The 19,864-nt window shown below is 65.4% G+C and overlaps 5 protein-coding genes across 13 annotated transcripts; 2 read left to right on the top strand and 3 right to left on the bottom strand.

The window, feature by feature from the left end:
- Positions 1-141: 141 nt before the first annotated feature.
- On the top strand, positions 142-4,216 carry DPEP1 (dipeptidase 1). 2 transcript variants are annotated; one of them, XM_065848274.2, is made up of 11 exons: positions 142-221; positions 576-793; positions 2,007-2,139; positions 2,256-2,388; positions 2,467-2,617; positions 2,706-2,775; positions 2,962-3,138; positions 3,211-3,295; positions 3,378-3,453; positions 3,593-3,728; positions 3,925-4,216. In XM_065848274.2, the coding sequence occupies exons 2-11, from the start codon at positions 675-677 to the stop codon at positions 4,093-4,095; spliced, it is 1,251 nt and encodes a 416-aa protein (XP_065704346.1). In that variant the 5' UTR covers positions 142-221; positions 576-674; the 3' UTR covers positions 4,096-4,216. The 2 variants fall into 2 exon arrangements, with proteins under 2 accessions (XP_065704346.1, XP_065704348.1); XM_065848276.2 differs by having other exon boundaries at positions 145-221; positions 645-793.
- Positions 4,217-6,836: 2,620 nt separating this feature from the next.
- Positions 6,837-9,675, bottom strand: CHMP1A (charged multivesicular body protein 1A). Its single transcript, XM_065848482.2, has 7 exons — positions 9,554-9,675; positions 9,309-9,328; positions 8,831-8,908; positions 8,566-8,712; positions 8,220-8,348; positions 7,599-7,786; positions 6,837-7,002 (listed from the first exon to the last, which is right to left on the bottom strand). Exons 1-7 carry the CDS (start codon positions 9,558-9,560, stop codon positions 6,981-6,983), a joined length of 591 nt encoding a protein of 196 aa, XP_065704554.1. The 5' UTR covers positions 9,561-9,675; the 3' UTR covers positions 6,837-6,980.
- A 200-nt stretch (positions 9,676-9,875) lies between these two features.
- On the top strand, positions 9,876-13,358 carry CDK10 (cyclin dependent kinase 10). Its single transcript, XM_065848152.2, has 13 exons — positions 9,876-10,008; positions 10,360-10,432; positions 10,609-10,680; positions 10,764-10,866; positions 11,008-11,089; positions 11,500-11,567; positions 11,870-11,922; positions 12,024-12,093; positions 12,213-12,272; positions 12,361-12,484; positions 12,564-12,703; positions 12,817-12,869; positions 12,955-13,358. The coding sequence occupies exons 1-13, from the start codon at positions 9,916-9,918 to the stop codon at positions 13,056-13,058; spliced, it is 1,095 nt and encodes a 364-aa protein (XP_065704224.1). The 5' UTR covers positions 9,876-9,915; the 3' UTR covers positions 13,059-13,358.
- A 441-nt stretch (positions 13,359-13,799) lies between these two features.
- On the bottom strand, positions 13,800-15,071 carry SPATA2L (spermatogenesis associated 2 like). Its single transcript, XM_065848553.1, has 2 exons — positions 14,730-15,071; positions 13,800-14,624 (listed from the first exon to the last, which is right to left on the bottom strand). Exons 1-2 carry the CDS (start codon positions 15,069-15,071, stop codon positions 13,800-13,802), a joined length of 1,167 nt encoding a protein of 388 aa, XP_065704625.1.
- On the bottom strand, positions 14,487-19,846 carry VPS9D1 (VPS9 domain containing 1). 8 transcript variants are annotated; one of them, XM_071814533.1, is made up of 16 exons: positions 19,689-19,846; positions 19,355-19,427; positions 19,182-19,274; positions 18,696-18,858; positions 18,453-18,567; positions 18,281-18,343; positions 17,901-17,953; positions 17,736-17,823; positions 17,439-17,612; positions 16,870-17,314; positions 16,574-16,703; positions 16,304-16,497; positions 16,142-16,223; positions 15,751-15,855; positions 15,342-15,460; positions 14,487-14,624 (listed from the first exon to the last, which is right to left on the bottom strand). In XM_071814533.1, the coding sequence occupies exons 1-15, from the start codon at positions 19,800-19,802 to the stop codon at positions 15,385-15,387; spliced, it is 1,968 nt and encodes a 655-aa protein (XP_071670634.1). In that variant the 5' UTR covers positions 19,803-19,846; the 3' UTR covers positions 14,487-14,624; positions 15,342-15,384. The 8 variants fall into 8 exon arrangements, with proteins under 8 accessions (XP_071670634.1, XP_071670638.1, XP_071670637.1 ...); XM_071814537.1 differs by having other exon boundaries at positions 17,439-17,558; XM_071814536.1 differs by having other exon boundaries at positions 16,870-17,351; positions 17,439-17,524.
- Positions 19,847-19,864: the final 18 nt, after the last annotated feature.

The raw sequence follows: 19,864 nt of genomic DNA, 5'->3' as shown, positions 1-19,864 counted from the left end.
GGGCTGTGCCACCCCAGCTGCTGTCCCCTGTCTCCTCTGCGGCGGGACGGCCCTGCCGCACAACCACGGGGTACGGCGACACTCAGCCGCGCCCAACACCATGATGGGGGGCGGCTCTGGGGTGGCCGGAGCCTGTCCCAGTACCGTCGCCGGCACGGAAGCTGGAAAACATCTTCCAGAGCCGTCGCAGACAGCAGCTGCCAGAGCGTCGCGGGGACAGGGTGAGACGGGGACAGGGGTGCCGGCAGTGGGACTGCTGGTGGGTACTGGTGCTCAGCCAGGGGTGCCAGCACCAGGCTGGGGGTGCCAGGGGGTGCCAGTGCTGGGGAGATCAAGGCAGGGGTGAGACTGGCTCTTTTCCCAGCACAAAAAAATCTGGGCTGCGTTAGAGGGGCAGGGAGCACGACTGCAGCTCCGCGGAGAGTCCCGGCACAGCCCTGCACCCGGGGCTGGGCTGGGGGTGGCTGTCACCGCTGTGCCGTCCCAGTGTCCCCGCACCGGGCGCTGCCAGGGCCGGGCACAGGGCACGCAGGGAGGGGTTATGGCTGTGGATCCTGGTTATTTATTTACGGCAGGAAGGGGACAGCCAGTGAAGTGGGGCAGCTGTCCGGGTGTGTGTGCTCAGCGGTGGCTGGTCCCCCCAGCTCATCCCCAGTGGCACCGAGCGGGCGAAGATGCCGGGAGGGAACATGCTGGCGCTGGCACTGGTGCTGCGGCTGCTCCTGCCCTGCACTGGGCAGCATCACCAGGAGGAGGCCGAGCGCATCATGGCGACCACGCCGGTCATCGACGGGTGAGCAAAGGTCGCGTGCTGCCGCGGTGTGCTTGCGTCTTGGTGCCCTGAGGAAACCCCGGCCAGAAACCCCCCTCAGGGACAGCTCTCCTGGGGGATCCCCGTGCCGGGCAGCCCATGCCGGGCAGCTGAGGGGATCCCCAGCGGGGCAGCCCCAGGGGAGCGGGCAGGGTGCCGGGAAGCGGGGACAGGCTGCCCCCAGGGAAGTCCCTGCTGGGGCCAAGCAGGTTCTGTGGGGTTGTGTCCTTAGGGATGTCCCCGGTTTCATACTGGTGCCCCCATTTCTGACAGCACCGGGTGGCTCTTGTCCCCCTCAGGGTCCCTGTGGCCCTGCAGGCACCAGCCTGGCGCCAAGCCAGAGGATGTGGGGATGGTGACGCTGGAGGGGAGAAGCGGGAGCCAGCCCGTGTGTGCAGCCCCCAGCACTTCCCCAGCGATACCGATACTGTGGGGTGCGGGACACCGCGCGATGGTGACATCCCCGCAGTGGTAATGGTGACATCCCCGCAGTGGTGCCGGTGACATCCCCGTGGTGGTGACAGTGACATCCCTGGTGGAGGGATGCTGGGCTGGCTCTGAGGGCTGCGTGGGGATGGGAGTGCAGGGATGCGTGTGGGCAGATTCCCAACCTCCCCTGGCTCCCTGGTGTCTGGGAAAGGGGTCCCACAGGGGGCACAGATGGGTGGGCAGATGGACCAGGGCGTGAATGTATTGATTTATTGATTGATTGATGATGGATGGACAGACAGATGGATAGATGGATGAACAGGTAGACACATAGATGGACAGATAGTCAGATGTTTGGGTGGATGGGTGGGTGCACAGAAGGATGGATGATGGATGGACAGAGGTGGATAGATAGATGAATGAACAGACGGATGGATAGATGGTTGGATGGATGGAAGGAAAGAAGGAAGTATCACAGAATCACAGAATGTCAGGGATTGGAAGGGACCTCAAAAGCTCATCCAATGCAATCCCCCTGCCGGAGCAGGAACACCCAGATGAGGTTACACAGGAAGGTGTCCGGGTGGGTTTGAATGTCTCCAGGATGGGTGGATGGAAGATAGATGGTTGGATGCAAGGCTGGCCAGATAAGTGGGGACAAATGGACAGCCAGACGGGGCAATGGGCAGCCAGGGGGCTGGGTGGACAGACGGGCAGGCAGGCAGACAGACAGACAGCCCCTCACTCCCTCTCTCTCCCTACCCAGGCACAATGACCTGCCCTGGCAGCTCCTCAGGAGGTTCAACAACCAGCTGAAGCTGCCAGAGGCCAACCTGACACTGCTGGAGGGCACGCACACCAACATCCCCAAGCTGCGCAGCGGGCACGTGGGCGGGCAGGTGGGACAGCGCGGGATACACAACGGATGGGCATTGGGGAGGGCAGGGGCACCGGGGCGGGTGGCAGCAGGCATGGGGCCAAGCTCCTGGTGCTGACGGAGTGTCACCGCGGGCAGTTCTGGTCGGTGTACGTGCCCTGCGACACGCAGAACAAGGACGCAGTGAAGCGCACGCTGGAGCAGATCGACGTGGTGCACCGCATGTGCGAGCTCTACCCCGAGACCTTCGCCTGCGTTGTGGACAGCGACGGTGAGCAGGGCTGGTCTGTGGTTGCCCTGGGGATGTGGGTGCCCCGGTGCACCCCTGCTGATGCCCCTCTCCCCACAGGCATCCAGGAGGCTTTCGAGAACAACAAAGTGGCCAGCCTCATCGGGGTGGAGGGCGGACACTCCATCGACAGCAGCCTGGGCGTCCTGCGCACCTTCTACCACCTGGGCGTCCGCTACATGACCCTCACCCACAGCTGCAACACCCCCTGGTAGCAGCCCTTGGGAACGAGGTGACAGGGACAGCCAAGCAGGGACACATGGGCAGGGGTCCGTCCTGACGCTGTACCCCCTCCGCAGGGCTGACAACTGGCTGGTGGACACTGGGGACGACCCACTCGTGCATCACGGCCTCTCGCCGTTTGGCAAGGTGAGTAGGGACAGGGTCGGTGGTGGCACCTGGGAGCAATGACCAGGGTGAGGAGATGTGGTACTGGCATCCACCACCAGGTGGTTAAACAGAGCAGAGGGTGCCCTGGGTGCACAATGTCCCCCCAGCATGGGGCCACCATGGCCTCTTGCACACCCTTCTCCATCCCCATCCCTGTCCCCACAGACGGTGCTGGAGGAGATGAACCGCCTGGGCATGATCGTGGACCTGGCCCATGTCTCAGTGGACACCATGAAGATGGCGCTGAACATCTCCAAAGCCCCCGTCATCTTCAGCCACTCGTCCGCCTACAGCCTCTGCCCACATCGCCGCAACGTGCCCGATGACGTGCTGAGGATGGTGGTGAGTGCCGGGGCCAGGTGCGCACAGGGAGCTCTGGGGGGGCCGTGGGGCTCAGGGCTGCCTCTCCCCTAGGCCTCCACAGGCAGCCTGGTGATGGTCAACTTCTACAACGAGTACGTGACATGCGAGAACACGGCCACGCTGTTCGATGTCGCAGGTGAGGTGGGTGCCCGAGTGGGCAATGGGGGTGGCAGCATGTCCCCCCTGCCCTGCTCACTCCACCCCCTCCGTGCCCACAGACCACATGGACCACGTGAAGAATGTGGCTGGTGCCCAGTCTGTTGGCTTTGGTGGGGACTACGATGGGGTCTCATGGTAAAGTGGGTGACGGGAGCGGGATGGGCTGCGCTGGTGGGATGGGACAGCGTGTCCCTGGCTGTGGGGACTTGTGGGGAGGTACGTGGGGGGTTCCTGCTCCCATCACGGCACAGCTGTGAGCAGTGGGCTGCCACAGGGTCCCCACCGGCCTGGAGGACGTCTCCAAGTACCCAGCACTGGTGGCCGAGCTGCTGGCGAGGAACTGGACGGAGGCCGAGGTGAGAGGAGCCCTGGCCGAAAACCTGATCCGTGTCTTCAGGAAGGTGGAGGAGGTGAGTGGGACATGTGGACACATGGGGCATGGGAACACATGGGGCATGGGGACACATGAGGCACGGGGAGCACCAGGCATGGGGACACATGGGACAGAAGAGACCTGTAGGACCTCGGGATGTATGGGGGCCTGGGGTGGCACAGGGACACATGGGGCAGGTGGATGAACAGGGCACGGGGACTGTCCCCATGCAGGTGAAGGTGACCCTGCAGGGCACGGCTCCCCTTGAGACACCCATCGCCATCGAGGAGCTGGAGGGGACGTGCAGGACCAGCTATGGCTACAGCAGCACCAGTGGTGCCAGCACAGCGCAGCTTGCCCCGGCAACCCTGGCACTAGTACTGCTCTGCTCCCTGTTCCCGTAGCGCCTGGCCCCAGCACCATGCCCAGTGCAATGGTGGCAGCTGGCCCCGTGGCTGCCAGGATGGGCCTGATTGTGCTGCCTCTTCGCACCGTGAGTGAAATAAAGCTGTGTTTCCAGCACCACTGGCAGCCGCGTCCACACTGGGACCCCGCGGGGACAACCAGCCCCAAGGCCGGCTCTTGGCTGGAGGCAATGAGCCATCTCAGCATGTCACTGGCCATTCCAGCCACCCCAGCTCCATGTCCCCGGTGGGACAGATGCACAGGGGCCCGGTGGGCACCCAGCCCAGCGCACCAGGAAACCGTCACCACACCGGGAGTGACACATCGCTGTAACACACGGCTGGGGTGGCTGTAGGGCTGCCTCCGCAGGATGCTTCCATTAATCATTAGCTAATTAATTGGCTACTCAATTATCTTCTTAGCAATTTCCTCTCACATTTGGGAACAGCCTGTCTTTGGAGCGGAGGCGGTTTTGGGCACCGGGAAAACAGGCAGGAGAAGGAGAAACATCTTCCTGTGGCATTCACAAATTGGCTGAGGGAAAGGGACCCGGCTGCCAGTCCCCCGGAGGAGACGGGGATGAGATGGGCAAAGGGAGGGGACAAGAAAGGGACAGGCATGGGGAAGGGACTGCACTGGGAAGGGACAGGGATGGGACGGGCTGCACCCGGTCCCCTGCCAGGACAGTGACCGCAGCACCATCCCCAGTGACAAAGCTGCTGCCATAGGTGCTGATGGCAGGACTGGGGCTCCTTTCCTGGGGACATCCCCCTTGGAAAAGAAAGATGTGAAGGGCACGGGGAGCTGGGAACCCCAAAACCACACTGGGGAAAGGATCTTGGCTGGAGCCCGTGTTGGCTGCACAGGGGCCGCAGCAGCTCCTGCTCACATCGGTTCCCCAGCTCAGCTGCACCAAGGGAACTGGTCCTGGTGTGGGGGGACAAGTAAAGGGTCCCGTCCAGCACTCCCAGTGGCAGTGACCCCTGGGTGAGAGCAGGATCAGGCTCTTCCTCCTCCCTGCTCCACCCCACGGCCCCAGGTCTTGGTGGCAGGCAGGGGACAGGGTGCAGCCACCATGCTGTGCCACCAGCAGAGGGGACTGTGAAGCCCCCTCCTCTCATCTGAACCCCTGGACACAGCAGGATGGATGTTCAGGGATTGTTTATTGAAAAATGGCAGAATGTAAATCAACAGATGAAAAAGGCAAATGAGAAAAGCTTTAAAAACAAGAAACACAAATGAAAGGACAGAAAACACCACACCAAGAGGGAGCATCTCCAGGGGTGGGGGCTCCCCAGGCCACAGGGCACGTCCCGGCCCCACGGGCATCACCACACAAGACACCAGGACACCCTGGCTCCATGGTGGCCCCAGCCGCTGTCCCACTCCACAGTGCAGGCACAAATCTCCGGGGGTCCTGTTTTCTGCCCAGCCCATGGGGAAGGGGCACAAGATCCAATGCTCGACCATGCACAAGTGACTTCGCAGCCCAAAGCCACCTCCTTGTCCCTCTGGTCACCACCCCGCAGCAGGTGTTGGGGGAGAAGGCTCTGGGGTCACCAGCCACGCATTGCAAAGGCCACTGAACTCAGAAAAAATAATCAAAATAGCAAAAAGTGTGTTGCAAGTGCGGGGGGGTGACCCCAGCCTGCAGCAAGTCCTGCCCTAGGGTGGGAGGGAGCCACCCTCCCGTCACCCTTCCACCCAAAACAGCCTTAAAATTCCCTGTAAAATGATGAATCAGAGCTGCCGGCAGCTGCATGGCACAGCCAAGGCCTGTAGTGAGAAGGGTGAAGTTCCTCCTTGTGAGAGCCAGAGGGAACTTCAATCCCTTCCTGGAAAGTTTCCCACCCATCCCGCACCCCAGGAAAGGCTCCGGGTGACAAGGGGCCACGTCTCCCCATGAGCAGCGAGAGGGGACAGGGGAAGCTGCCCCTCGCATGGAGCCAGGTGACACAGGGCAGAAGCAGCAAGGGGGTACAGCAGAGGGAAGTAGCAGCAGAAATCCAGGGCACAAACTGCAGCCAGCACAGGATGGTTTAGTGTTTAATGTCACACCCATCCCACCTTTGGGGATAAGGCTGCTTCCACCAGCTCCATAGGGAGGTCAGGGCTGGATTAATAATTTCCAGGTGGCAGCAGAACGTGGGGATTCACAGACACAGGGTGGGACGAGCGTCTCGAAGGCCACTTTGCGGTACGGAGCTCCAGGGAGGTTTGGCCCAGCAGGACACAGAGGTCAAGTTGGCAAACGGGACACAGGGGGCTGGGGAAGGTCCCGGCGAGGGCAGCGATAGTGCAATGTCACCTCCCCTTCCCACAAGGCACCGACCTTCCCAGAAACACTGCAGCCGGGAAAACAACCCTGTCCTGACCAGCTGCCAGAGGAAGGCCCGGGGGGATCTCCCTGCACCACGTAAATAGCTCCTTCTCCCAAGAAAAACACAACCCGCAGCTCAGAGACTCGGCTGAAACCAGAGATCAGGCGTGCGCTGCGCACGGAGGAGTCACTGCAACCTGCCCCAGGAGGATCTGGTTAGTGTTACACCAGGAGCTGCACCACGGGACTCTGCCAGGAACTGGCAACAACCCTCAAATAAACAAACACCCTGAAATCGGACCCAGCAAAATGTTCCTCCAGCCCAGAGAGGCCGTCGCTGCACAGAAACCCCCTGCCAGGATCGCTGGGAAACATCATCGCCGTCACACCCCAAAAGAAGAGTCTGAAGGCAGGCAGGGCTGGAGACGTGCGGCCAGAGGAGGGGACGGCCAGTGCCGCTGGAGCAGAGGGAGGATGTGACAGACGTGGGGGGGACCCCGGGCTCCTCCGCCCCACACGCCGGACCCCGTGTGGGGCAGCCGTCCGCAGGGCTGAGAGGACAGCTCAGTTCCGCAGCGCGGCCAACCTGGAGGGAACAGGATGAGAGAGACAGGGTGAGAGCAGCAGGACACGGCCACCACCCCACAGGACATGACCACCACCCCGCAGGGTCCTGCAGCCAGTGCATGCCACCGCAGCCCCTGTCCCTCTCCCCGTGCCATCCCCATCTCCCCACGCCGCAGCCTAGGGGCTGTCCCCAGTCCCCAGACACGGCTGTGCAGCGAGAGGAAGCTCCTCAGGGTCTCCTGGGGCAGTTCCAGTGAGACAGTCTGTTCCGGAGCTGTTTGACGGTCAGTGCCAAGTGTTCCCGGAGCGGCAGCAGCTGCGTGAGGGTGAGCACAGAGCAAGGGGGACTGTTCTGCACCTCCTGTACAAGAGCTCGCTGCCTACTGCCAAAACCACCCCCGTCCCCAGGACCGCAGTGTCCCCAGAGCCCCAAATGGCCACCACACAGGTGCTATGGGGACTGCCAGGCTCCGGCCTGCCCAAGAGCGAGAAAGGGGGCTCAGCATCCCCTCAGCTGGCCCCGACAGGCTGACTGCTTCCCTGCACACCCCTGAGGGATCCGGAAAGGATTCAAACTGCCTGGGCACGAGGTGAAAGACCCGGGAGGGAACAAACCTCCGTGAGAGCTGGTCCTCCTGGGAGCGCAGGGAGCTCTCCCCCACAGCTGAGGCGCCCTCGGGGAGCTGGCTCAGCTGATCCATGATCTCTAGCCCATTCTCCTCCGCGATCTGCACAATCAGGCTGTCCACCTGCTCCTGCGGCGTGGTCAGTGTGGTGGCAGAGCTCATGGAGTCCTCCATGACCTGCAGCAAAACCAGATGTCACCCCATCCTGCAGGCAAAGCCCAGCCCAACAAACCAGCTGCAGAATCCACAGGGCCACCAGCCCCTTGGTGACAATGGCCCCAAGCCTGACAGCACCGTTACTGCAGAGGGGAACCTGCATGACAGCTTGCTGTGACACAGGGACAGCCACCTCCTCTTTTCTCCTCATCTGCTGCATTCATCTCTTTGCACAGCAAACTCCTTCCCTCCAGGCAGTGGACTCGTCTCCTCCCCAGCATCTCCCACAGCCCCCAAACACAGCAAGCGGAACTGCGGGAGCAGCTTGGGGGGTTTCCCGAGGGGAACAGGGCGCTGCTGCAGAATCCTGGGACCCAGCGTGTTACAGTTCACAGGGACCAACCGCCCTCCCCAGCCCACCCTCCCAGACCCCTCCGAGCACCCCAGCACTTACTGACGTGTGAACATCCAAATTCTGAACCTGCTGCTCAAATTTATCCATCACTGCAGACACCTTCTGCAGGTCCATGGAGCTCAGAGCCTTGTCCAAGGCCTTGGTCACCTGGGCCATATTTTTCGTCACCTGCAAGAGGAGATTCCTTCACAGATGCTCCTCAAACACAAGGTACATCCCTCTAAGAGAAAAAATCAGGCCAGCGAGGAAGAAGCTGGTGTTACTGAGGCGGGACCCTTCCCGGGGAGAGGGAGCCCAAGGAGGCTCAAGGCAGCAAGAGGGAAGAGCCGATGTTCACTCTCCATGGGGCACAGACCATCCGGAAGCCCCACGCGGAGGCTCTTACCCCCTTCATTGTCACGGCCGTCTGCACCTTGGAGGCCACCGCGTCCACCCGGGACGACATGCGGAGCCAGTTGAGCCCCTCGTTCTTCTTGCGGATGGCGTTCTCCGCGTAGACGCGAGCGCACTCCACATTCTTCTGCTGCAGTGCCTGGAAGGGCGAAGTGCAACCGCTGGCACAGGGAACCCGCCACAGGTTTATAAACAACGCACTCCAGTTCTGCCGGGCACGTTTCCAGCAGGAAACGGCTCCCCTGTGACCCACCCACCTTTTTGATCTTGGCTTGCTCGGCCTTGGAGTCTTTCTCGGCTTTTTTGGCAAGTTTCTCCAGCTGTTTCGCTGTGAACTGTGGAGAAATCACCGGGTCGGTGCCGGCACTCGGCAGCACAGGACCAGGGCCCAGGGGGAGCAGAGCCGCCGTCCCACCCCGCCCAGCATCGGCCGCCCCGGGGAGCCGCTGAGATGGGTCACCCGCGGAGGCTCCCAGAGCAAACCGGGGAGAACGTCCGTCCCGCTGCCAGGAACGCGCCGGGAGCGGCGGCCCCGGGGGACAAACCCGTCCGACGGGCTCCCAGACAGCCCGGGAAGGCGGGTCTCCGCAGGCCTGGGCCCGATTCAGCCACCGGGCCGCAGCAGCAGCACCGACGCGGCGGAATCAGCGGGCGGACGGTCCCGGGGGGTGGACACCGCTGCTGGCGCTTCGGGACCGACCGTCCGTGAGGCGAAGGGCCCGCCGGCGGCCTCACCTTCAGCTGGAACAGCGTGTCTGGAAGGGAAGGAGAACGCGGCTCAGGGCCGGCGCACCGAGGGCCAGGACGGGACCGGAGATCGGGGCTGGGCCTGGGCCCCGGCCCCAGCGTGCCCCGCCCACGGTGTGTCCCGCCCCCGGTGCGCCCCCGGCCCGGCCCGGCCCCGCCCACCAGGAGAAGCTCCAGCCCCGCACACCGGGGCCGGCGCGGCGGAGTCCCCGTTACCGCCTGCCCGCCCTCACCGTCCATCCTGCCCCGCCGCCGCTTCCGGGTTCCGCGGCCGCCGCTTCCGGGGTGCGCGCGCCCGACTCTCGCGAGAGCGGCGCCTGGCCGGGAGGTCACGTGGGTGTGCCGGGTGCGACGCCCGAGGGGGCGGGGTCACACGCATTGGGGGCGGGGTCACGCCGGGATAGGCTCACACGGCGGCGCAGCCACGACGGGCGGGGCCATAAGGGGGTGGAGCTACACGGGTGCGAGGCTGCCCGCCACCTGGGCCCCAGCCGCGCCTAGCAACCGTCGTCAGGCGGCAGCGCGGGGGGCGTGGTCTGCGCGGACGCGGTGCGGCGCATGCGTTAGGGGGCGTGGCTGGCGGCGCGCGGCCAGCATGGCGGAGAGCGGCCAGGCCGAGGAGCTGCAGCCGCTGCGGCTGCGGCGCCTGCGGGGAGACGGGTTCTTCGAGGTGCCAGCAGCCGACAGGGTGAGCGGGGCCCCGGGGGGAGCTGGAAGGGGGTCGCAGAGACCTCAGGGCCCGGGCTAGGCTCAGGGCCCGATGAGAGGGTGGCTGCCCCGGACAGCGTGCGGTGCCTGCGGAGCCGGGGGCAGCCGGGACAGGAGGCTCCTCGGGGAGCCCGGCCCAGGGCTGGAGGAGCCGCCTCTGTCCCAGACGCTGCTCCCGGCGGTGCTTCCAAAACGCCGCTTTGGTCCGTAAGCGCCGGGTCTGCCTGGTGAGGCGGGTGGACTCCGGCCACCCGTGGAAGTCGCGTGTCCCCGGTGACAGAGCGCCGAGGGCTGTCCCAGAGCCACCTCTGACCTGGCCGTTCGGTTCCAGCTGGGACGATGCCGGAGCGTGAAGGAGTTCGAAAAGCTGAACCGGATCGGAGAGGGAACCTACGGCATCGTGTGTAAGGGCAGCCGTGTGGCTCTCGGGCAGGGGCAAGAGGGGTCCGCAGCCCATCTACCCACATCTTGACACGGGGAGCATGTGGGGCTGGGGGACACTGGGGCTGAGAGGACAGGTCACAATAAAAACAGCGTTTGTTTTCTGGTTCTGAGCACGTGGCCTGTGCTGCTCTTCCAGACCGGGCCCGGGACACCCTGACAGATGAGACCGTGGCGTTGAAGAAGGTGCGGATGGACAACGAGAAAGATGGTAATGGAGGAGCGGGGACGGCTCCTGGGGTGGGAAGGAGTGTCCCGGCCCCTGCTCGAGGCAGTGGCAGTTGCTCCCTGCAGGAATGCCCGTCAGCAGCCTGCGGGAGATCACCCTGCTCCTGCAGCTCCGGCACCCCAACATCGTGGAGCTGAAGGAGGTGGTTGTGGGGAACCACCTGGAGAGGTGAGGGTCTCCCCCGTGCCCACCCCACTCCCGTATCTGCTGTTGAGCCCCTTCTTGGTTCCCTGAGCCACCTCTTGTGGCACAGACCCGCATGGGAACACCTCCTGGGGGAGTCCCCTGACTGCGTCTTGTTTGTGACAGCATTTTCCTGGTGATGGGCTACTGCGAGCAGGACCTTGCCAGCCTTCTTGAGAACATGCAGACGCCTTTTTCAGAGGCTCAGGTAAAAGTTGGGCTGAGGTTTGGGTGCATAACCCCTCAGACGGTGTCACTGCTCCAGACAAAACACAGTGGCCACCAGCACAAAATCCCCAGACTTTGTGATCCCTGAACCTTGGGCAGGGCTGGGGTGAGCTGGGATTCCTGGAGAGTATGCGCTGAGCTGGTGCTCAGAGAATACAGTGGGGACTTTCCAGGCTGGGTTTTGGGCTGGAGCAAACAGGCAGGGAAACAGTACGTGGACAAAACGTGCCCCAGCCAACCCGTGAGCTCCTCCTGGGAGGACACAGGCGCTGGAAGGCTGCGGAACGGTGACAGACGCAGCCCCAAAGCAGTTGTAGGGGTTTAACCTCTGGGATTTGCCTGGCTGGTGCTGCACTCACAGAGGTGAGAGCTCCTGTTCTCTGCCTGCAGGTCAAGTGCATCACCCTGCAAGTCCTCAAGGGGCTGCAGTACCTGCACGAGAACTACATCATCCACAGGTGGGGTAGCAGGACAAACGTGATGGGAAAGGGGGATATGGGGCTGATGGAGGGGAACCTGCCGAGCCCCGAACCGTGGGGGGATTCTTCACCTCCCATGTCCTGGCACAGGCAGCACTGCAGGGAGAAGCTCTGGGGCAGTTTGCTGTGAATCGGCAGCTCTGTGCAGGAGCTGGTGGGGCAGGGAGGCCACTGAGTGATGAGATTAGATTCTCTTCATGCTGGCTTAGCTCTGGGGCTCTGCAGCTGCCCAGGGCCGCAACGGGAGGACAGTGCTGACCAGCCGCTCTGTTCCCTGGCAGGGATCTGAAGGTGTCCAACCTGCTCATGACTGACAAAGGCTGTGTGAAGATCGGTAGGTCCCCGATAACTGTGGTGGCTGTGCCTGTAGCACTCGCTGCGCCCCATGACACGGCTGGGGCTCACGGCTCACCTGACCTCAAGTCTCTGTTGCAGCCGATTTTGGCCTGGCACGCACCTATGGGATGCCGCCAAAGCCCATGACCCCCAAAGTTGTCACACTCTGGTGAGTGGCCAGTTTGGGGGGGCTGCACTGGCTCAGAGGAATGTGGGCAAGTCCTTGCAGTGTAGTGGGGGCTTCCTTGGTGCCACTGTTGCCCTGAGCAGCTGCTGTCCCCTGTGCAGGTACCGAGCGCCTGAGCTGCTGCTGGGGATGACGACCCAGACCACCAGCATCGACATGTGGTAAGGGGAGGGCAGGGGAGACCCAGGGCACTGCAAACCTGTAGGGGGGTCAATGGAGGGGCTTCTCCTGCCCCCCCAAATCCTGCAGGGCTGTGGGCTGCATCCTCGCCGAGCTGCTGGCCCACAAGCCGCTGCTGCCGGGCACCTCCGAGATCCACCAGATTGACCTGATAGTGCAGCTCCTGGGGACGCCCAACGAGAACATCTGGCCGGTGAGAATGAGTGCCAGCCCCCTGCCCCCTCAGCCTCCTGCTCCATGTCCCTGCCCGCTCTGACGCTCTTGTCCCTCAGGGTTTCTCCCGGCTGCCGCTGGTGAACCAGTACACGCTGCGCAAACAGCCTTACAACAATCTCAAGCACAAGTTCCCCTGGCTCTCGGAGGCTGGGCTGCGGCTGCTCCACTTCCTCTTCATGTATGACCCCAAGAAGCGGTAAGAGCCGGCATGGGCAGGGCTGCTTGTGTCACCCCGTGGCAGGGCTGTCCCCAGGGGCAGGTCAGTGCCTTTGGGGTGGGGGTTCCTGCTATGTCCCCTTGTCCCTGCAGAGCGACAGCAAAGGACAGCCTGGAGAGCTCCTACTTCAAGGAGAAGCCTCTGCGTAAGTCGCCCCTCGCTGGGTCAGGGGGGCTGTGGGTCTCACTGACCCCCCCTTCCTGCCCCACTGACCCCTCCCTGCCCCACAGCCTGCGAGCCAGAGCTCATGCCCACCTTCCCCCACCACCGCAACAAGCGCACAGCCGCTACCAGTGCTGGGACAGAAAGCCAGGCGAAGCGCACCAAGCCCTGAGCCCTGGCCCGTGGCGGGCACGCTGTGTGCCGGCTGCGATGGCCTTCTGCCGCAGAACAGCACCGGCCTGGCCGGCTCCACCTCCCCCGGGATGGATCCTGAACTCAATTCCCCAGGCTGGCTGGGGAAGCACTGGGATCCCATGTCCTCCAGCATGGGACCAGGTGCAGGAGGGAGGAGAGACAGGGCTGGGGGCCCCCCCCAGGTGCTGGCGAGGCCAGCCCTGTCCCGCATGGACCCTATGCTGGCTGCACAGTGTTACCCTGACTTTGCCATCAATAAAAGCATGTGCAGCAGTGAGCAGCCTCGTCCCTTGTGTCCAGCTGTGACCCTGCTCTGCTTCTCCTGGGTCACATGTCCCCCCAGGGACAATAACACCCCTAGGCCCTGCCTCCCGAAACTGGCCTTGAGCAGAGTCTGGCCCTGCTCTCATGGCCACGTGGGAGTGGGTGGTCCCACAGACTCTGTCCATTCCCCAGGACCAACCACAGTCCAGCCCCTGCTCCCCACTTCCTCCCCCCAGGACAGGACACACCAAACCGCGAGGCAGCTGTGCTTTACTGGGAGTACTGAGCTGCTTACAGGGGAGAGCGCTGGGGCCTGTCCTCCCAGAGCCCAGCACAACCCTACTGTCCTGGGGGCCAAACAGGGTGAGTTCGGTGTCCCTCAGGCTGAGCGGTGGCTGTCCCCATCCCTCCCAGTCGTGGTGGCCGGGCACAGCCAGTGGCAGCCCCCGGGGGGTCAGGCCCAGGGGCCAGCGGTGTCAGCTAGCAGCATGTCCACCACCGTCCGCTGCAGCCAGAGCCGCTGCTGCCGCTCGCCACGCAGCTCCTGCCCACGGTGCCGGCTCTGGCAGAGCTGCCCAGCTGCGCAGGCACCGGTGTGGAGCTGCTGGCAGGTGCTGCAGCAGTAGGAGGGCAGCGCACCTGGGCACAGGCAGGAGTGCAACTGGTAGCAGGGCAGTGCGGGGGCTTCCTGGGGGATGGTGAGGGGCAAATCCTCAGCTCTACCAAGCTCCGGGAAGACGTGAGAGGAGGAGGTGTTCGGTTCGGGGTTGCCTGTGGAAGGCAGCAGCTTCTGCCCACACTCGCCATCTCCACAGTGGTCCCAGCCCATCCTGGGCATGTCCCATGGGCTGCCAGGGTCCTTCCACAGTGCTGGGGAGGTTGCATCCTCTCCCGCCGTGTCCTCAGGGCTGGCCGGTGCCTCCAGGTAGAGGTCCACATCATCACTGCAGTCGGCGTCTGGCCGGCGCTCTGTCCCCAGCTGCTGCAGCATCTCCACACAGGCGTCCGCGTCCCCAACCACCCGCCGTGCCTCCAGCAGCTCCTCGGGGCGCAGCTGGCGCGGCCGCAGCCGCTGCACTACCTCCACCAGGATCTCACACTCCAGCTGGCAGGCAAAGAAGCCACAGGCAGCGGCGACCAGGTTGGGTGCGGGGGGCAGCTGAGAGATGGTCAGACGGTGCCTGTCACGCTGTTCGTAGCCCAGCTGGCTGAAGCTCTGCATCAAGTCAGCTTCGGGGAGTGCCGGGCGCAGCAAGTGCACGTAGGCACCAGAGAAGGTCTGCAACGAGACAGGGGCACAGCTGGGGACACCGGGCACCCCGCCCCACTGCACCCCCACCCCACTGCCACCCCCAGCGTGTCCCCCGCTGTCCCTGGGCCCCACCTGCACGGTGCGGAACTCCCTGCGCCAGGGGCAGAGGTAGAGGTTGGCGGCCGCCAGCTCCAGCAGCCGGAAGGCGCAGGCCAGGCCCCGCAGCGCCGGCACCGGGTCGGGGCAGCCCCGCAGCCCGCGGGCCAGCAGGGCCGGGCCGTCCTCCTGCAGGGCCCCCAGCAGCGCCGGCTCCCGCCGCAGCCGCTGCCGCAGCCGCTGCCCGAAGGCGGGGTCGGAGCAGGGCCCGGGGCGGCCCCGGCGGAGCTCCCGCTCCAGGCAGCGCCGGTATTCCTGCCGGTACTGCTGCGGGTGCTCCTGCCCGTAGTGCTGCCGCAACGCCGAGCCCGCGCACATCCTGGGGGTGCCGCAGCCTCAGCCCCGGTCTCAGTCCCGCCTCCTGCCCCCCGGGTTCGCTGCCCCCGGCCCCGCACGGGCGTCCCTTCCGCTTCCCGCGCCACGCCCACCGCAGAGTGACATCACCGTGATGGGCGGTGCCCGCCAGAGGCTCCGCCCCAAAGGGGCGAGGCTGTCTGCGCCGACAGCGCCTCCCGGAGGATCGGGGGGGAGCAGCGGCGCCGGCGGTGTCGCCCCACGAGGACCCCCCGCGCGGGGATCGAGACCTGCCTGTGCCCCGGAGGGCGGGAGAGGATCCCCCGGTGCCGCCTCCTCACTGCAGGGATTCCAGGTAGGACAGGGCGCTCTGCAGGGACGTCAGGCAGTACCCCTCCTCCCCAATCAGGTACCTGCACCACACCGCACCATGCTGTCACGGCCGGGACACCGCCGCGGCCACCACACCACCAGAGCCACCATGCTGTCACGGCCAGGATGCTGCCATGGCCACCACACCATCACGGCCTCACTGTCATGGCCAGAGCATCACTATGGCCAAGACACCACCACACTTACCACACCACCATGGCCCCCACATCGCAGCCATGGAACCACAGAAGCTGCAGCTCCTGCCCCACTCCCCTCCCCAGCCCCACCCCTGGATCTGGGTGCCAGGGGGTGACAGTGCCCCCACACCTACCCCTCGTGGATGAACTCCTCCATGGCAGCACACTCGGAAAGCAGCTGAGGCAGCCCCGTCCGCAGCACCACGTATGACAGGATGGGCAAGAGGTCATCAGCCCCGCTGCCACCAACAGGACCGTCAGTCACCCCGGCAATGGTGACACTGGCCCCAACGCCACCCACCAGCAACAGGAACCCCCTGCCCCACAGCTGCACACCCAGCACCCTGCTACCTGGCACTACCCTGGCTCTGCACGGCCTGGCCATGGGGCTGGCTGTCCCCCATGTCCCCTGTACCTGCCACGTCCCTCTTGTCCCCCATGTCCCTCATGTCCCCTGTGCCCCCCCATGTCCCCTGTATGCCCTGTGTCCCCGCTGTCCCCTGCACCCGGTGTTCCCGCACTCACATGGCAGCCGATGTGGGGCCCTGGCCATCCCCAGCCCCGCAGTACTCCTCGGCGCACTCGCAGATGCTGCGCAGGGCTCGCACTACGGCACAGAGCGGGTGCTGAGGGTCACCCCACCGTCCCCCAAGGTCTCCCTGCCAGCCCGGCCCCCTGTCCCCGCACCAATGCACTCCAGCTTCCTGCGGGGACACGTCTCCAGCGGGATGAGGCGCAGGTCCTCGATGGTGGAGCCATATGCGGGGCAGCCGGGGGCCGTGGGGAAGAGCCGGGAGGACAGCCCCATGTCGGCAGGGCTGGCGTGCCGGTGCCGCTCCATGCTGCGGGCCAGGGCCGCCTCGCGGGGCTGGTGCACCTTCCTGCGGGCACAGAGGCGAGGGGCTGGTGGGGAAGGGACCGGGAAGCAGTGGGGGTCCAGCCCCGGGGCTGCAGTACCTGTATAGGGCCAGCAGCGGGGCCCAGAGTGGGGGGAAAAACGCCTCCTCCAAGCACGCCAGGCTCTGGTCCTTGCTGGCGGCTGTGTTGAGCCCCTCGAAGGCCAGCAGCGTCAGAGACAGCAGCCTGTCTGGGAAGGGATGAGTTACGCAGCACGTTCAGCAGGTGCCTACGAGACCCACTGGCCCCCTTACCCTGCACCCTGAGTCCACACCGGCTAAAACAACAGGGTGCCGGGCGCCCCTCCTCCCCCTGAGAGCCCGTGGCTGGGGAGAGCCCCTGACCCCGACCCTCACCAATGGCATTGTGGATGTCCCGCACGATGCCCTTCAGCTGCTCGGGCAGCGCCGGCTCCTTCACGAGGGGCTCTGCAGGGGCCCAGCCCTCCGGCGATGCCAGGAACCGCTCCAGGTCCTCAAAGGAGCTCTCCCGGGGGGGCTCGGGGGGCTGGGGGCCTGCCGCTGGCCCTGGCCACCTGCCTTCCACCGGTGGGGTGCCGGGGCCGCTGTTGGCAACAGGGGTGCTGGACAGACTGTGCCGCAGGCCAGCTGTGCCGTGCTCAGGCACTGAGAACATGCAGTGGAGGCTGCGGGAGGCCCGGAGCCGGCGGCCCCCCAGCTCAGCGGGTAACGAGCCCCCGGCGTCCAGCGAGAGGAAGGGGAGGCTGGTGGGGGAGGCGGGGGGGTCGGTGGTGCTGTGGCTGACGGCCGGGTACAGGCGGGTGTACACCGCACACTGCAGCTGCCGCAGGAGATGCACGATGGGGTGATCGGGGAAGCTGGACACAGAGGGAGGGGTGGGCAGGGGGCTCCAGCACGTGGCTGTGGCCCCCGCTCTGAGCAGGACCCCCCGAGCCCTGCACTACCTGAGGAGGCAGGAGAAGAGCCCCGAGACCAAGGAGAGATCGGATGGGCTGCGCTTCAGCCGGGCCTTCCACTGCCGCGGCCAGTCCTGAGGGACGGCACAGAGTCCTGCCCACGGCACCCTGCCCCACAGCACAGTGTCCTGCCCCCATGGTGCCTGGGGATGGCACAGCACCCTGCCCCAGCAGCACCCAGGGGTGTCAAGGCCTCTTGCCACACAGCACCCAAGGACAGCACACATCCTGCCCCACGGCACTGGCCTGTCCCCACGGCACCCACGGCAGATAGTGTGCACTCACGTGGTCCTGCTCATACTCGAGGATGGCAGCGTACAGGGCTCTCTGCTCCTGCTCCTCAGGGGTGAGGGCCACGCTGCCGGAGAACCTCCTGTGGATGCAATGGCCCTGGGTGACAGCCCCTGCCAAGGTGGCCCCCAGGGTCCCCGCTGTGACATCCCCCCTCACCTGTTGGCAGCCTCCTGCAGCCGCAGCCGCCGCTCCTCCATCTTCCGCTGCAGCTGGGCCACAGCAGAGTTAAGGCTCTGCAGCCCCCATATTGCCACAGCACCCAATCGGCACCGCTCACCCACTGCCCTGGCACAACTGCTGCCCTGGCACCACCATGGCAGCCTGGGGCCAGGATCAGCCCCTCTCCCACCTCCATCCCCCGATCAGTGGGTAGCAGGACAGGACTGGGCACCCAAAAGCCTGTGTGGGGTGGGCGCAGCCCAGGTACAGGACACAGGGGCTGCTGCGGGGCTGCAGACATGGGGCACAGCGCAGGCTCTGCCACAGCCTGGTGCGGCCGTGGGGCCCCCCAGAGCTCGCTCCCCTGGGAAGGATACCGTCTCCTCCCGGGCCTTGGCGATCAAGAGGTTCTCCATCATCTGTCGCTGCAGGGACAGCGTCTGTGAAGCAGGTGGTGTGTTGGGGATGCCTGACCAAAGCTACGGCCCCAACATGGAGAAGGGGTCCCCTGGGACCCTCTCCCCTCCCTCCCTGGGGCTCCCCACTTGCCAGCGAGGTCTTCTGCAGCGCCTGGCTGGGGTTCAGTCGTGCCACCCGCGCCTCATAGGCAGCCTTCAGCTTCTGGTTCTGCAGAGATGCCTCCTCCAGTGGTGTCAGCTCCCTGCTGGGACCCAGCCTTCAGCACCCGCCACAGGGCTCAGTGATACAACCTGGGACCCCTGCCCTGCTGTCCCGCCAACCTGGGACCCTGGCAGATATGGGCAGACGCCAGCCCCCCCAGGTCCCACGTACTTGCGTGTGCTCTGTGCCTCGGCGATCTGCAGCTTCTGGAAGATCTCGGGCGGCAGGAAGGGGGAGAGCTTCCCTCCCTCGTCCGAAAAGACCCGGCGGTGCCTGGGGAGGGGAGCGGGGCCCCCGCTTTGCTCCTGCGCAGCTGGTTTGGCCTGGTCTTTCCCTGGGGAGGGAGGGACAGGGCAGCTGTCCCCTGCCACCAGCCTGGCCCCCAGGGGGGCTCCACTCCCCAAAGCAGGACCCTAGCTCCCCAAAATCACAAAATCATTTTGGCTGGGAGAGACCCTCAAGCTCATTGAGTCCAACCATAACCCACTCCTGGCACTGCCCCATGTCCTGAGAACCTCTTCTCCATCTGTTCAACCCCACCAGGGATGGTGACTCCACCACTGCCCTGGGCAGCCTGTTCCAATGCCCCACAGCCCTTTGGGGAAGAAATTGTTCCCCAGATCCAATCTGAAATGGGACCCCCAAGCCCTCGCTCACCCAGCGCCACCACGATGGACTTGACTCTCTCCAGACACTGCTCCGCCAGCTTCAGCATCTTTGGGGTGTCGGGGGTGACCCCCTCGCTGCCGTCTGGGGGGGGGACACGGGGTGTTGGGGTCACTGGAGGGGACACAGGGTCTGTGGGGGCTCAGCCGGGGGTTCCATCCTACCTGTCCCTGTCACCTCGTCCTGCAGGGCCCGGGTGATGAGGGCGATGCTCCGCAGGTACTCCACGTATGCCTCCTGCCAGAGAGAGGGGTGAGCACCGGGTGCCAGGGGGGTCTCAGCCCCGGTGGGGCCTCGCCACCCCCGGGCCCTGCAGGGGGCAGGATCGGGCCCTTCGCGGGGGTGTCGGGTCTCCAGGCGGGGCGGAGGCGGCCCGGGGACCCCGCAGCTGTTCCGGTTGTCTCCCACGGCCTCAGTGGGACCCCGGCCCTCCCGGTGTCCCCAGGGCCGGCCAGGTCGGGGGCTGCGGCCCAGGGGTCCGGTCTCCCCCGCGCTCACCCGCGCCCGCCCGGCGCTGTCCATCTCCAGGGCGCCGCTCGCCGCCTTCATGGCGGTTTGCAGGGCCCGGCCCGCCCCGGGCCCCCCGGGCCCGTCGCCGCCCGCCGCGGCCATGGCGGCCGCCGCCCGGAACGGCGCGATCGGGCCGCGGCGCCCGGGGGGAGCGCGGCGGGACC

This window comes from Patagioenas fasciata, chromosome 13, assembly GCF_037038585.1.
Source record: "Patagioenas fasciata isolate bPatFas1 chromosome 13, bPatFas1.hap1, whole genome shotgun sequence".
Taxonomy (NCBI): Eukaryota; Metazoa; Chordata; class Aves; order Columbiformes; family Columbidae; genus Patagioenas; species Patagioenas fasciata.
This window is presented reverse-complemented; position numbering and strand designations above follow the sequence as displayed.